This window comes from Varroa destructor, unplaced genomic scaffold, assembly GCF_002443255.2.
Source record: "Varroa destructor unplaced genomic scaffold, Vdes_3.0 BEIS01000005.1, whole genome shotgun sequence".
Lineage (NCBI taxonomy): Eukaryota > Metazoa > Arthropoda > Arachnida > Mesostigmata > Varroidae > Varroa > Varroa destructor.
The window spans coordinates 3709336-3726214 of record NW_019211458.1 but is presented as its reverse complement, the minus strand read 5'-3'; the positions used below and the strand labels follow the sequence as shown (position 1 = coordinate 3726214).

Sequence of the window (16879 nt, the reverse complement as noted above, 5' to 3'; positions counted from 1 at the left end):
ATCTTACTTGTCCAAGGCAATGTGGCGAAGAAATATGCGCTCCATAGATTTTCACTTGAGCAAAGGTTGCTACAATCTGCAGTCACTATTAGTCCCCCCTATTATTACTAGTATGTCTTGTATCTCGTTGTGTATGGCCTCCCTCTCTCTCTCTTTTTCCTCGTTATATATACCTTACGTTCATGAATCAAAAGTAAATAATGGATTCGCTAAGTGCACTGACTTAACGATGGTTTTTTTGATTCAGCACTACAATAGCCAATAAATACAAAAGCAAAACATTCATGTAAAACCAATGAAAATGATCTTTGACTATCATTAACATTAAATGCAAATGGAACTACAGACACTACTTTCTCTTGCCAAAACGATGTTTAGAAGGCGGCATCTTCTAGCATACCAACAACAACCCAGTACGAAGGGGTCCGTATATGGTAAGAGCTATCATTACAGACTGTAGACAGAACTGTATGACGTTTAACATATATTAAGCTACTAACAAAATTTCGAACAAAAGAAGCTACTTCTCTTTGTTTTTATCCAAAAGCAGCTCTTGCAATCGTATTTGAGGTTATTCTCTATGCACTGAACTTGCTTTTAATACGTTCATATTCACTACTTGGGTTCATCATGCTATTTTTCTGGCTGAATCTTCGTATTTATGGCATCCCATGGCTGCGTACCGTATTTAATTCCAAAAGTAGACTTAAATCTACTTTTATATATCTTCTTTATATATTATATATCTTCTTTATATATAAACGAACACTAGAATAGCATGAATGCCCACGACCTAATTCATTACCTTTGCGCATAATTTTACACGATGCGATCTTGAAGAAACTTTACATGTACTTCAATAATGGACTATTACACTATCGTTTCGATTTTTCTTTTTCGAAACATGATACTTTTTACAGACTGCAGTAAGTGGTTTAATAGACATAAACCAAAAAAAAAAATGTTATACTTTGTCTTTAATTAAATTATAGCTCTCAGGGTAAGGGGGTCTTAGAAGCATATCCGTATATTTACTTTTCCTGAGCTATAAAATTATTTTGAGCTTCAATACTTTAGTATATTTAAGTTGAGAAATGTCAGGATGATTTTCAGATGGTGATGAATACCACGAACACACAAGGAGCTGCCCATTGTCACATAGGTGGCGCTTGTTTCGAGCTAAACTCTGTGTGATGCATTCATTCATTTTAGCACCGATACTGTTGTCCGCCGATAGCGCGTGCTGTACGCTGCGCTCAGGATATGCTTGTTCTTTAGTGGCGTTTTGAGCAAGGCGGTAATCGCAAACATATTTAACAGTTCTTTTACGTCGACCGTTCGTTGTGCAGCAAATAAGGTGTGTTAAAAACACGATTCAACGAGCAAAGAACACATAATTTCTTTGTTCTTTTGTAATACATAAATATACCTTGATTACTTACTGTGCTTGTCTTCGTTAGTCGTTGATATGTTTTTACTTTCTTAAATACCAATTTTTTCTAGAACTGTGCACATGTTAGGTGCTTATATATTTATTTATAAGAAGTGGCGGCAATTTTCTATAGAGGATTAAAGTTGATATGGCGGTCAACATTTAAAAGCAATTCGTTGCTTCCGTCATATCGAACGGTTATTTCATCTGTAGAGTTATTTATTACCTTTTATTCAAATTTTATTGCCTGTATATATAAGGCATTATAATTTTATCTACATTTCTCAGTTATCAAAGGATTTCTTGTAAAAGAAATTCTTTCACGTCATTATGAAACAGAGGCAACGCCTCAGATATCATCAGTATTATATACCTACAGTGCGTTTTAAAATTAAAAGCCAATACTTAGTCTTTAGGTATTGATTAAACAATCTTTGTTTCATAGAAAAAAATTTTTCACAGTGAGACCTTAGAGCGTTGAAATTAGAAAAACGTTTGCCTCATATCCTTTTGAACATACATCGCTTTGTTTTAGATGGTCGAAACACACTGACACTATTTTTTGCCACTATTCGATAAATAGAACACCTCTGAACTCGGCAATACCGAACTTCGACGCAAATGTTTGATAGTGACAGAAAAGTAATTTCTGTTTTAGGAAAACTAATTTAGTGACAGAAAAGTAATTTCTGTTTTAGGAAAACTAATTTCGTGCTGCGACTTGGTGCTTGAAATAAAGCTCACATACATCCTTTCGGTGGGAATCAACTGATTCTACAGACTATTTCGGACATCTCGAAGCTGTTTATGAGCTTACTTTTGCACTTGTTTGAGGAGACTGTGACGTATATATATGATCATTTGAAATATTTTTGTTATTGTTTTCTTTTAATGTTGCAGTAGATTCATATGGTCGTGGTGACCATGTGTTCGTGAAAAACCACAATCCTTGGCGTGTCGCCCTTAAATGCACTAAAAGAACGACTGAGCTTTGACAGCGGTGGAGTGGGCCATCCAGGGATGTTTTATAGGATTTGTCGACTCTTAGTTCTAGTAGTCAGTGCTCTACTTTTCATATTTATTTTTCAAGCAGTTAGGAATTTGGTAGCTTTGTTGCTTTTGGTTAATAAGTTAGTGGAGCTACCACTAAGTTATCGTCTTCCACACTGACACTCAGTAAAAGTGGTATAAATGTTATTACTGCGAATAGAGTCTGAGGTCTAAAAGTTTGTTCTGGGCTAACGTTCAGATAAAAAAAGCCGCCTTCAGGCAATGAATATTGGAATTATTTCTCCAACGAAAGATTTTTTAATTAAGAGAACAGCTCTAGTTAAAATACTACCTTCACAGTGAGTTAGCACCTGTTTTATCGCGTAACACGTTGCAAATTCCGCACAAGGCATTACCCTCAGAGTGACAAAAACTTGTGTGAAAAACATTTGTGCTGATAGTCTGTAGGCAAGAAAAAACACTTTACGTATACTTCGCGGAAAGTACACAAGTGATATGGTTGGGTACCCCGTATACTTTAATCAAGAATAAAATAATAGTTTATCCCAAAAATTTTGCCGAGATGTTATAGGTCTATCTTTGAAAAACTAATTGGCGCCATAATAATACGATGCTGGTATTAGTTATGCCTAAACAACTTACATATGAATTGTTAGTTCATCTTTAAATGCATTTTACATTAGTGATACAACCAATTCAAGGACAAGCAAAAGTATGTCAAATTCGAAATAGAATGTTAAACTATTATTAGGGCACTTCATGTAATAATTAAAAAGGAATTACAAAATGCTTTAACTCTATCTTCTAGGTATTTACAGTTATTCATCAAAATGCCAGCTCTACTGGCAGAACACCCTGGCTGCACACGTGCACAAATTGAAGATTTTCCATCTCAACCGTCCCTCAAGAACATACAAAATTCTTTCTACGGCCGTTTGCCAAAACAACAACATGCCTCTCTACAAGAAATCGCAAAGGCGCACATCGAAAGCTTTAATTGGGCAATGGAAGAAGGTTTACAGCTTGCACTAAATGAAATCAATCCTTTGGAGTTTATGATAGGTTTGTTCTGTTCCTTCTACCCGCTCTGTATGCTTTCCCGACCGGTAATAGTTAGTCAGAATAATAATTCATTAGTTAGAGTAATATGTAATTAAAAGTGTTGCTAGAACATATTATTTTGTCCAGTTTTTAACAGTGATCTTCGGCGTTCTTTAGGAAAATCTCGGGTAAAGATGATTATATCGAAAGCTGAAGTTTACCATCCCGCTGTTAGTCGTCTCGCTGGCAACTGTCGGATACTACAGGTAACACTTAAAACTCGTGACTTATTCATCACTGATACTGAAGATGTATTTTTTTCTAAATTCTACTTGCAGTAGCCAACATCGTGTGCTCAAAAGATTTTGTAAGCTTTGACTGCACCGATCTCGGTGCATATTGCTTATGTGTACGAAAAATTAGATCCTTACTTCAATCGGTTGCAAAGTTATGTTTGGTAAGCTCCCGGTGAATTCGTGGAGACTAAACATTTGTGTGATCCAAGCCTTCAAGATTTTCCAATAGATTTTACAATAGCCGATCCATACTCCCTATCTGAGTTCAACCGCCTCAAATAAAATTTAACTGTTACTGATATCACTTAGTAAGCGTGGTTTTCAGATACTCGACTTTGATTCTAAAAATATCAAACAGGAGAAAGAGCCATCAGAATTTTAACTATAGTCATTCCTCTCGTTACTCAGAACAAACTTCCAATGTCCGTTGTTGTGTTGTGTAGAATTTGCTAATTCCTTTTCCGTGTGCCACTTTCTTGAGCGTCTTTTAATGACTCGAATTCTACACATAAACATTATTGTATAATTATTTATGAAATAAACCCGTACTGTTATAAAATAACAGTACGGATTAACCATTAAGTTCACTAAGTGTGAATGCACGTTAAATTCCTATAAGTCCGCCCAAATGTTGAACATATAAATGAGCTCTGTTACACACTAAATTAGCTCCCGAGAGTTCAATATGTTAGTCTATTGAGCATTTACGAAGCTACGGCCTCTAAACTATATTTTATTTAAAATATCCAGTGGATCACATTTTACCTTTTTCTTGTATGTATAACCTTTTGCCGCCATGAAGGTAGGATCCCATTCTTAATATTAATACAGGTACAAGTTGTTTAATTAAACGCCTGTTTAGTTAGGCGTGAACGTCTATAATATATTTAAAAACTGTTTTTAACACCACCGACCCGGGCGCCCTCTTTTTTCGACGATTTCCAAACTAAAAACGCGTACTCAAATTCCTGACTTACCATATTTATGTGCCATATATTATTAGGCTGACATATAATAATGATGACTTTTCTTTCTACATTCTCTGTTTCCTTTTCCATCTCACTGCTGGCTTACTTTATACTCCGATTAAAATACTGTACAATGCGTAGAATTGTATCTCGAGTTCACACTTCAGTGATGGATGTTAGCTGGGAAATGAATGCATTTTTACGCCTATCCTATTTTGCTCTTCCTGATGCTAAAAAGGGGCTGCGATATTTGTCCCATTAGAACCATATGTGTATCTTGGTTAGAAAATAGAAGCCTGTGTGCTCCAACTGAGACTAAATAGAACGTTCAAGAAAACAGAGGTTTTCGTCGGCCCAGTATTGCACGACATGAGTCACCGTATAGCCTCGACAGACATGCTTCCATAAAGATCCATTCCGTAAAAATCGTTACAGTTGAAAAGAAGTTATCTCTTCGCCGGCATATAGTAGTGAAATTATTGGATATCTTCGGAAAGTACCCCTAAGCTTAAAGTTAAACTAGATCTCTATCTGAAGAAGACCACACTTAGGGTTTCCTAGGGCCAGAAGAGTTTTATTCACTAAGAAACACGTGAAAAAGTAAGACGGTAGACAAGAACTGTCTATACTCCAGTGGTTTCGGGCGAACCAAATTATCCAGTGGTGTTGACTGTTTGATATTTCGGTTCGGTGATGCATGACTCGGTAAGCAATACAAAGTTATTCTTTCCAACCACAATGCCACGCTACACATGACTTGAATAAAGGTTCTTTGCATTTACCTTATCTTCCAATGCCCGCGCCGATGGGTTACCACCTTTTCTGATCGCTATGAAATTCCTGATAATTAATTTGACAGTGAAGAGACTTGCAAAAACTGACTGGACGAGCTCTTTAACAGCAGACCTAAAAATGTATATCACGAAGGAATAACTAAATTGGTTGATAAATGGGATCAGGTCATGGAGTGACGGCAAATACATAATTAATCAATTTTTATTATTAATTATTAATTAAAGCAAATATCTTTATACTTGAAAGTAAAATACTCAACTATATACGCGCTATCTTAATCGATAACCTTCTGCCATTTTCTGGAAACACCGCAATTCCATTACTGTAGAACTTGAGCGGTGCTTAGACGAAAAATTTTGACAAGTGATTCTTGTATCCCCTCATGAAATTAATTAACACCATCAGAGAAGTTCGGCAGAGACCGCAACAGATGATAACCTGTTGGTGCAAGATCCAAGCTATACAGCAATTCATCTAAATTGTCCATACGAGTACCCTTAATGTTTACTAAGTAGCTAAATATACACCTGGTCTGGCATTATCGTGTTAAAAAAGACTACGCCTTTCCTGTTCACTAGTTTCGACTTATTATAATATTGTTAAATGTTGACAATAGATATTCGAATCAACTGTTTTGCCGGGGAGCAATAACTTGTATTATAATATAATGATTATTTTCCAGTTCTAATAATCATACAGCATCATCTTCTTTGGTACCAGATTGAGCTTTACCACAAATGTGATGTTTAGAAATAACTCGATTTCACTGCGTTTCTGTAGAGCTTTGCGGACAGAAATACGATTGAGTATATTATTTCGCGTCAAACTGCGTGGAACCCAAACATCGAGCTTTTTTTTGTAGTCGGATTACTTCATATGGCTGAAAATTGTCTGGTGGTGGCTGTTTAGTTCTCTGGCTATATCATGGCTACATCAGTTAATGATATCAAGTGTTGGCCGTGTGCAACAATAACTCGCCGTCCACTTCGAAAAGCACCCTTCACATTGAAATTTCTATAACGAAAGCGACAGAACCATTTTTGGATCGTTCCCGATCTGAGGCGTCCTTCCGATAACGCCTCTCGACCATAAGCAAGATGATTTTTATGGGACTGTGCAGCATTTGTGCTTTTATAATAATTGTAAAATATAGAGAGTTTTTGCAAAAGTTTCACTTATCTTTAAGGAAATGACATAAACGTTGACTTGACCCATACTACGCGAAATATGTGAATCCACGTAGAAAAAACGGTCTTACTTAATTCAACTTTCAATAAGTTTTTCGAAAATCGCATTTAGAGAGACATATTATTGTTGTTGTTGTTCAAACGACCTATCGTACTGTAAGAAGGATATTGAGATTGCAATTAATATGGAATTGTTATTATTGCAATTTCAATTACTCTGACACTCCGGGTGATCGTTCTGGGAAGGTCTACCCAAAAGAATGTCGTATACGCCGCATATCATACCGGGGGAAGTTAGATTTGACACTCGACTGGTGGATGAATGGAATCAAGCAAGAGCCGATCAAAAGAACTTGTGGCGAGATACCGATCATGGTGAAATCACTGAAGTGCAATCTTTACGGTCTAGATCCAGAGCAGTTAGTCGAACGCGGAGAAGAGATGGAAGAATTCGGTGGCTATTTCGTCGTCAATGGAAATGAAAAGGTAAGGCACATGAAACTGCTAGAACTCTTATGTTATTTTTACCTTTATACTTATAGGCAAGCAGGATATAACAGGCCAACTGAACCCAAGAATATTATATGAGAGCTAAAAAAGTAGTATCATGTATTCTTTACAAATTAGAACCATCCTGAAAAGTACCAGTTACTAGATTACAGTACTGCGAACTATATAATCAGGTAGGTAACTTCATATAGGTAACTATGCTCCTCAAACGTTTGGTGATTCTGATTTGTAAGAAGTCGTATAAAAATATCTGTGCTTGATTATGTATGTTTTAATGGAAGTCAGTCGGCTGGCTAGAGATAAAATATCCTATATGTAACGGAAACCATAGGAGGGAACACGTATAGCTACAGTCAGGTAGCATTGACTTCACCCAATATTTTAGTTAGGCCCTTAAGAAATTCTAGTCATAGCACAAGAGGAATAAGGCTTAGCTAAAACTGTTGATATGCATCAATAGAAGTGTACGCTGCGTAATATTGTGACGATCTTTGTATGTTCATTAGGTTATCCGGCTGCTCATTATGCAACGACGAAACTACCCTATAGCGATGGCAAGAAACGGCTGGAAAAATCGTGGTTCAATGTTTTCAGAGTTTGGGGTATCGTTACGTAGTTGCCGCCGAGATCAAAGTGCCCAAAATATGGTTCTCCATTATCTTACCAACGGGACAGTGCAGGTAATATCTTATACTAGCCTGAACGTTATCTTGCTTGGTGTAATTCATGAAGCCGCATATCCATGTGCATTAGAGAACTGCATTTATTTCCGTTGTCCTATAATCATAAAAAATTATCATAATCACATAAAAATTATCACAAAAATGATAATTCATTTTGAAAATAAAATGTGTGAATATGTAATTAATGATATTTGCTATCAAAAGTCATGGCTTTTTCTTTTTTACTGAACATTATTGTCTACCTGTTGAGTGACCCATTTTATTTTAAATTTATTTGAAGTAAGGGGGCTGTGTATCATTTCATGTATAATTTCATTGGTTTGATTAAATTTCTTAAATTTAGTCTTTACCTTTTGATCGCTTATAACGTACGACTTTGTCATGAGGATTTTGTCTCACATTTTGACATAAACATCATAATTACCATTTTCTTCTGAAAAAGAACAGATTTATAGTAGGAATTTGAAAACACTCGACAAGTATAAGCTGCAGTTATTTTCACTCCATGCTAAACGTTCACTCGCTGAAGGTGCAGTAGTAATGTGCCACTGTACCTTAAAACTCAATACCGCGTATTGCTGAAGATAAAAGGTACCAGCGTGGACTGCTTATATGCACATAATTAAATCATCTTTCATAAGCACAATGGATTTCAAGAAAGCGTAAATCTAGTTTTAGTTCAAATTTAGCGTGTCAGAAAACCCTTAGGTAAAAAGATTCGCTTTTCAAGATATAACATCTAAGGAACATTCGACACTGCATGATACACATGTACTCAGTTGTATAATGAGACACTAAAACTTTTGCAGCCTTAACTTATAATCATGCTTACTTGGGATACTCAAGGATATCGAATATAGTAAATAATGACTCTATCAGGTGAATCTCACTCTGAGCGTTTGATTTGTTGTGAGTTGTAACCGAATGGAAATATATCGATCAAAATCGCATACAGCAAAACTATGAAAGCAAGTCGTTTACAAAATCGAATCGCCTATAGTAGTCACAAATTTAGTAAAAACAAAGAAATTTTCTATTTACATATTCCCAAACATATCCACTTTGCTATACTAATATATTTCATTATGTTATCCCTTCAATCATGGCAAACAATTAAGCAATGCGCTCAATAATGTAAAAAACCATTATTACTACCATAATAGTTATTTTAACGTTAAACTAATTAAATTATTTTTTCTTTTTAGGTCATGATCACGTATCGAAAAGAAGTGTACTTTGTGCCAGCTGTTTTGCTATTGAAGGCGCTCGTTAACAAAAGCGACTACGATATTTATCGGACCCTTACTCAAGGGTGTGAGAACGACTCATTCTATAAAGGTTTATATCCAAGGAAGTCACTAGGGGGAATTCAAATCTGAGTCTTAAAGTAAGAACACCCTCGTATGCTCGACATAAAGTGCCCCTTTTCTCCTGACAGGTCTTCAAGGAGACGTTAAATTATTTAGATTTTTTTAAACATTCTCCTATGTGTCTTACTTAACGGTTGGAAAGTTCCCACTGTCGAGAAAGTAGATTAAAAAAACTGAACGATTGTTTGAAAACTTGTTTAATGTAAAATATATATAGAGAACTACAAATAAGACATAGTATGATCCCATATGTGTATTGAATGGCTCAAAAATTCATCAAATACAGCTCAAAAATGCACGTCAGTTATCCCGGGATGTTGATGAAGAAAATAGCGGTAGTTTCAAAGAAAAGATTATCTAGCGGCAATTTTTTAGCGAAACTCCTTCTATTGCACGGCTACCTAAGCTGATTTACTTACAATAACTAGGAATGAATAAATGACGAATTTAAGAAAACAATTCTTTGAAAATCGCTTGTCAGCGGTTTAGTCCCTGAATCAAAAAGGATATCCCTAAAGGATTTACCCGTCGGCTTCTCATAAAATTGAATGTATCTATCATTACATAATTGCAGCTTATAAACGAGTAAATTTCGTCTTAGTTTAATCTGAACATCCTGCAAGTCTTTTCAATTAACAAAATCGTATGTAAAAACCAAGTAATCATTACACAGTTAAGGTTTTATTAAATAAACATCCTTTTTATTCAGATCATAAATATTGCTTGATTAATGAATAATGTTCGACGTGCAAGAAGCTTAGCTTTGTTCTTTGTTAACATATATTTTCTTGTGTATGTAGGTTGCATCACAAACATGCTCCGGTTGGTCCAAAACGAAAACATCTTAACCCATCAAGATGCAAAGGAATTTATTGGAGATAAATTTCGTATTAAAATGTATGTGGCTGAGTGGAGCTCGAACGCAGATGTTTGTGACCAGCTCCTTAAACGATGTGTGTGTGTTCATCTCGACAGTAACGAAGATAAGTTCAACCTTATGTGTTTTATGGTACGAAAACTCTTCGCCGTTGCAAAAAACAAATGTGCTCTGGAGAGTGCAGATTCGACAATGAATCAGGAATTACTTTTGCCAGGGCACATCTATCTTCATATTCTCAAGGAGAAGATAGAAGGTTTGCTTGTCGGTGTGAAGATCAGCATTGACAAAAAGATCCAGCGATGTGGCGGCGACCCTAACTTACTTACAATTAACTACTCATTCATGTCTAACGCGCTAGGACAGGCTGGCGATGTAACAAATGCCATGAACTACTTTCTATCGACAGGAAACCTAGTCTCAAAGACCGGTCTTAGCCTTCAACAGACCTCAGGCTTTACGATACTAGCGGAGAAGCTTAACTTTTGGCGTTATCTCGCACATTTCCGCTGTGTACACAGAGGTTCGTTCTTCATGGAAATGCGAACAACAACAGTACGTAAGTTACTTCCTGAAGCATGGGGCTTCATCTGTCCAGTGCATACGCCTGACGGAGGTCCGTGTGGTTTGCTGCTCCACCTGAGTGCTATGTGTGAAGTTGTTGTAAAAGTCTTCTCGACTGCTACGATTGAAACAACGCTACGGTCACTTGGTATGATCGCAATCGGGTCTCTTACAGAACCTGATTATGAAAGCTCGTATCAAGTTCAGTTGGATGGAAGATGCATAGGTTGGGTATCTGAAGATGACATCGAACAATTGCATGTAACACTACGATACCTAAAGGCCACCGGTGAAGCAAACATTCCGCCCACGTTAGAGATTTGTGTCATCCCGAGAACGGAACAAAATTCATTATTTCCTGGTCTGTATATCTTTTCTACGCCTGCACGGATGATGCGTCCAGTGTTGAATAACCGTACTCAGACAGTTGAGTGGATTGGCACACTCGAGCAGGTACATATGGATATCTGTGTCATTGCGGAAGAGGCACATGAGTTGACGACGCATCAAGAGCTACGCGAGACGGCCATGCTGTCAGTGCTCGCCAACCTAATTCCTTGGCCTGATTTCAACCAATCACCGCGTAACATGTACCAGTGTCAGATGGGAAAGCAAACAATGGGATCACCCATGCATACCTTCCGCTATCGTGCGGACAACAAGCTGTATCGACTGATGTACCCTCAGAGCGCGCTTGTGAGGCCAACATCTTATGATCATTTCCAAATGGACGAGTACCCATCGGGAACGAATGCTGTTGTTGCCGTAATATCGTACACGGGATACGATATGGAAGATGCTATAGTTTTGAACAAAATGAGTGTTGAGCGCGGATTTAAGGCCGGTGTAGTATATAAAACAGAAACGATCAATTTGCGTAAGTTATCTGGGGATGTGGGAGTCCAGACATCGTGCGTTTTTGGTCGAAAGGCAGGAGATTCTGAGTTACAGAAATTTGTAGATGTTGATGGCCTGCCATACATCGGCAGCAGGGTAGTACAGGGAGATCCGGTATGTGCATATATAAATTTGACCACGGGACAACTGAAGACTGTAAGGTATTACTCGACCGAGCCAGCAATCGTGCATGAAGTGAAAATTCTTGGTAATGATTCCGGTACAGACACCCTCCAACAAATCCAGTTGACGTATCTTATTGATCGAACGCCAATGATCGGAGATAAGTTTGCTTCACGAGCAGGCCAAAAAGGTATCTGTTCGGCCCTCTGGCCTACAGAGAGCATGCCATTCACAGATAGTGGTATGGTTCCAGATATAATCTTTAATCCGCACGGATTTCCATCTCGAATGACTATCGGTAAGTGTTTCTTCTCTAGTTCTTTTGATAATATGCCTACATATGTGATACCTTGTTAGGTGTAAGATACTTGTCAATAAGTAACTTTGAAGAACGGTGTAGGAAGTTAAGTTTTTGATTGTAAGCTGTGTCGGTTATACTGTTTTTCTAAAATACTACGGTTAAGAAGAGGAATTTCTAAGAGCGTATCGTGACCTGTTTTACTGTTATTCTTCTGGATCTTTTCTCACAGGTGATAGTAACTCTTTTACAAATATTTTCGGATGAGGAAACGTTTTTACTGCTGTCTTGTAACACTGTCTATAACTAACGAACTACCATATTTCGTCATTGTTTATATTTGAGGTATGGTTGTTGAATCGATGGCTGGTAAATCCGCTGCACTACATGGCTACGTTCATGATGCTTCTCCATTCAAGTTCTCAGAGGAATATCCCAGCTCAGCGTATTTTGGGGAACTTCTGCAACGGGCAGGCTATAATTATTATGGCACCGAAAGGATGTACTCCGGTAAGAACTACATAGAGGGTTAATATATTCTACAAGATGGCACATTTTGCTAGAAATCACAGGCGTGAGTACGTTGATTCCTGTGGAATTTTTCGCAATATATTCCTGAATATATATCTACATTTGACTACACATGGTACTGCCTATTATTCGAGTTTTAAAGATTACGGCTGTCGTTAAAAGGTCATAAATTCATCCTTTTTGTGAAAACCTCGAGTTAATAATCGTCTAATTTGCTTTAAGGTGTTGATGGTCGCGAAATGGAGGCAGACATATTCTTTGGAGTGATTTACTATCAACGGCTACGTCATATGGTTGCTGACAAATACCAGGTACGAACAACGGGTCCAGTCGACTCGTTAACGCGACAGCCCGTTAAAGGACGCAAGCGAGGTGGTGGGATCCGTTTTGGTGAAATGGAAAGGGATTCATTGTTAGCGCACGGCACAGCTTTTTTGTTGCACGATCGGCTTTTCAACTGTTCTGATAAAACTCTGTGTCAGGTAAGACTTAACTAGTGCATGTTTGTTTTCTTCGATTATCAATTAAACGGTAGTGAAATATTGTATTGCATTAGACATTCTTAGCATGAACAAATGAAGCTCAGTTTGCTTTGCTCTCAGTCTGGTTGTCTCTTTGCCAGGTATGTGCGACATGTGGAAGCATTATATCCCCATTGTATGCTAAACCAGAGAACTCGGTGGTGCGTGTATGGACCTGCTCCGATTGCAAAAGCACAAAAAACATTGTCGTCATCCCCATACCTTACGTATTCAGGTCAGTAGTTAGGTTAGGCAAAACTTGTTTGAAAAGTATTTAAAAGAAGAGCTCACCTATTGAATGGAACTCTGTATTGTGTTTTAGCCATCGCACAAAGAGTCCCACACACAACCCAGGAGGTTTAGACTCGGTATATTAGATTTATTTACATATATAATATAGATAATATAGTGTATTTACAAACATATTCAGACAGATGTGTCACTGAGGGATTAGTATGCCTTATATAAAATTAGTAGAACAGTTGCGCTCGGCATTGAACCCAGCTTACCAAAGGATTAGGCGATCATCGTTCTCAACTGCTTAATTTAGCTACGAAATTGCTTGTCTAGGCAAATGTACAACCATATTGTCCAATAAAAGCTTTAGACACTTTGTAATTAAAAAAAAAAACAGACGTATATGCGAAAATCTGTACTAATTACATGTTCTACCCAAACTCCTATAGTGTTCTCCTGTGTAGAAGCCTCATATTCAAAAACAAAATAATATATTAAGTATACAAAGTGTTAATGATGCTCCTCTCTAAGTGCTAGTACTATACCTTTGCTTTCTATCGCCTAACTCCTAGAATGTCAAAGTATTCGACTCCAGCGGCTACTATAGTAGGCCAATCTTACCAACAAATTGTTCGTATTCAGACTACACAACTTTAAGAATACATAATCTATTGCTTACAAGTTTATAACGATGACTGTATTGTTTAACAGCATTTATGCATATCATATGAGCAGGTGGATCCATGTGCATATTCAAGTTTATAGTTTGATACATAGCTGTACATGATTTTGTTCCTTTCTAGCTATCATAAACTGTTCTAAACGATAATGTATACACCCTCCTTTGTGTGCATGAAGGGCTTATTAATTCATTGTTTCAGTAATCAAAAAAATTTAACATTTTTACAGTTATAGAAGCTGTCCGTCGATTAATGAAATCAATTTGTAGGATTGTTTATTATTAGAGACAAGTTATAATAATCTTAATAATAATAATATTATGTCTTGGCCTTTATGGCAGAAGTTTTCTATTCAGAGAGAGCTTTATACAACATTTCTTGACTCTCGAGCAAAAAATAGGTATCGGAGATGCAATGATTTTCGCTCAGTGTCATACCATAGTTTCGAATGAGTTTTTGTGAGTAATAGATTTTACATTTTTTCCAAGCATTGCATCTTAGAAATAAGGCAAAAATCGTGCAAATGTTTTAGTTACAGTATTATGTATATACGTAAAAAAATAGATTGAAACATTAGTTATTTATGGGCTCATGAACTAATTCGAGGATCACTGATATTACTGCTAAACTATGGGGCCTAGGTCTGAACCATATCTTTATCTTTTTTGAACGACCCTTTTTGATGAAAATAGGGCTAGGGCACCAGTCTTTTTATGAACAAAATTTGTACATTTAAATTCTGTCAAATATTGTGTCTAAACAATTAAGCTATTTGCAAATGTCGTTTTTAAATATATAGTTGTTTCACAGAATATGTGGAAAACATCCTCGGCTTTTGTCCTAAGAAGGTTCCAACAGCTAAGCAGAGTACTAACGAAAATTGGGACTGCTAATACGACAAACATTTTTTCGATTCTACGATTGTTAATTATAAAAGAAAGTTAATATAAACTTACTGCTAATATCGATTTGTTTTCCAAAAGTATCAACCACTATGTTTCGCAAATCACATTTTTAATTTTTAAGGAAAGTAAGACGATTTAACACTCTGGATGAGTTAAGCAAGGATCCTAAATGTTTCTAAATTAGTAGAGAAATTAAAAATTCAAAAATGTTATAAAAAGTTAAAAAATGCGGAATCTGAACGTTTTCCCGCAACCAGTTGCTGAAGACAGCTTGTGTATTGCAAATTTGTGTAATAAGCAATCATTTCACCTTTTATAGTAGATATTTTCAGAGATAAAATTAACAACATTGTGTACTTTGTACTCTTCCTTCAATTTACTTGGAATGACCAACAGGAGGTTCTAGGATTGAAGCATTTTTTCCTTACCAATGCAGAGTAGGATTTTTCTTCTGGTAATAATTTATATATCTGAGATATATATATTGTAACTGATTAATTATTTGTTATTTAAACATTTTGTCAACATGGTATTTACGATGATGTTTATTGACATCCAATCTAGCAATTTTATTTTCATAGTATATTTTTTTACTAGTGCACATTAAAACTAGGTGTGTTCCTCCAATAATGCTATTGTACCACCTTTTATATTGAACGAGCTTCCATTGCAATAGCCTTGATTTCATAGTTTCTATTATATCTTTTTCATTTCAGTCCCAAAACCAAGAGCCTTCCCAGGTCTGTCTTCTCCCTTTTTCCCTTCCAATATTTTATAATTAATCACAGGACGTAGGTGTAAGATGGTAGTGTAGCAAATGTGCCCCTATTCAGTAAAATACGATGTTTGCGTAATCTTAGCTTGCTTAATTTATTAACCAATACGTCTTTTTTCAGGTATCTTGCTGCTGAAATGGTTTCGATAAACATGAAGATTAAAATGGATGTGAAATCGCTTGAGCAATATAGGATGAAAGAATATTAAATTATCTGTATATTTCGTACATTAGTGTTTAAATAATATTATTATGTGCAAAAAGCACCGTTTTGACGTGATCGAAATAATACCCGCGTCACAAACATCACAAGGGTTACCGCAGCCCTCAACTGGTTAACTGTTACGTTACTGTTCAATAATGCTCGTACGTTTATTGTAGTATCATGTCGTCTACGCTGGCAGATGTACCAACACGATGAAAACCTCACAAAAACAATTGTCAAAACTAATAAGCCTATGAGTGCATCGTATAATTTTACATTAGTAGACTTGGTAAAAACCACAAACCAATATCTGCTACTATGGTACTTCACCAAGTGCGTATTCTCTACTGTAAAAAAAATTCGCTATTAATTTACTATCTTCACTAATATTAATATTGTTGTTATTACTTATTAATTCTGTGTGATATATATATATATAATTGGGATTTGCGGTTCACAGAATTAATAAGTAATATATATATATATATATATATATGTAATAAAATTACGCTTGAGTTGTATTAATAAAAAAATTAGTCAAGAAAAATTGAAAAGTTTTTTCATGATTTATTACTAAAAATCTACCAATACAAAAATTTGTATTTCGACTAATTTTGCACATATGCTAGGATTGCTATTTCTGATGTCATATTTATTCAAGCACCTTTGCTTATATTGAATAAACATGACAGATGCGGCTTTAATTTGGCACATAGATCACTAACCTCCTTAATCCGAAAGTAACTTCTGAATAGTAATTATACCTCAAACGATATTTACGAATGAGAAGTCATAGAGTATCGCTCAAAGGCGCTACAAACAAAAAATTTCAGCGGAATTGAACCTTGGATGTAGAAAAGACTAAGAAAGACTGAAAAGTTAAAAAAATTACAGAGTTCCAAAAGGGCCAACCGTTGGGGCTTACCTAAACAACCGAATTGGCATTTCTTATGCTCCTTTTTAACGAAGCTAC

General features: G+C 36.2%; 1 protein-coding gene across 3 annotated transcripts; it reads left to right on the top strand.

Annotated features, from left to right (window-relative positions):
- Positions 1–1199: 1199 nt before the first annotated feature.
- On the top strand, positions 1200–16460 carry Polr1B (RNA polymerase I subunit Rpl135). 3 transcript variants are annotated; one of them, XM_022807259.2, is made up of 11 exons: positions 1200–1357; positions 3252–3505; positions 3662–3750; positions 6977–7216; positions 7747–7920; positions 9129–9261; positions 10094–12052; positions 12398–12562; positions 12806–13065; positions 13206–13339; positions 15823–16460. In XM_022807259.2, exons 2-11 carry the CDS (start codon positions 3274–3276, stop codon positions 15908–15910), a joined length of 3474 nt encoding a protein of 1157 aa, XP_022662994.1. In that variant the 5' UTR covers positions 1200–1357; positions 3252–3273; the 3' UTR covers positions 15911–16460. The 3 variants fall into 3 exon arrangements, with proteins under 3 accessions (XP_022662994.1, XP_086847437.1, XP_086847438.1); XM_086991311.1 differs by lacking the exon at positions 1200–1357 and adding an exon at positions 2225–2277; XM_086991312.1 differs by lacking the exon at positions 1200–1357 and adding an exon at positions 2359–2488.
- The last annotated feature ends 419 nt before the right edge of the window (positions 16461–16879 follow it).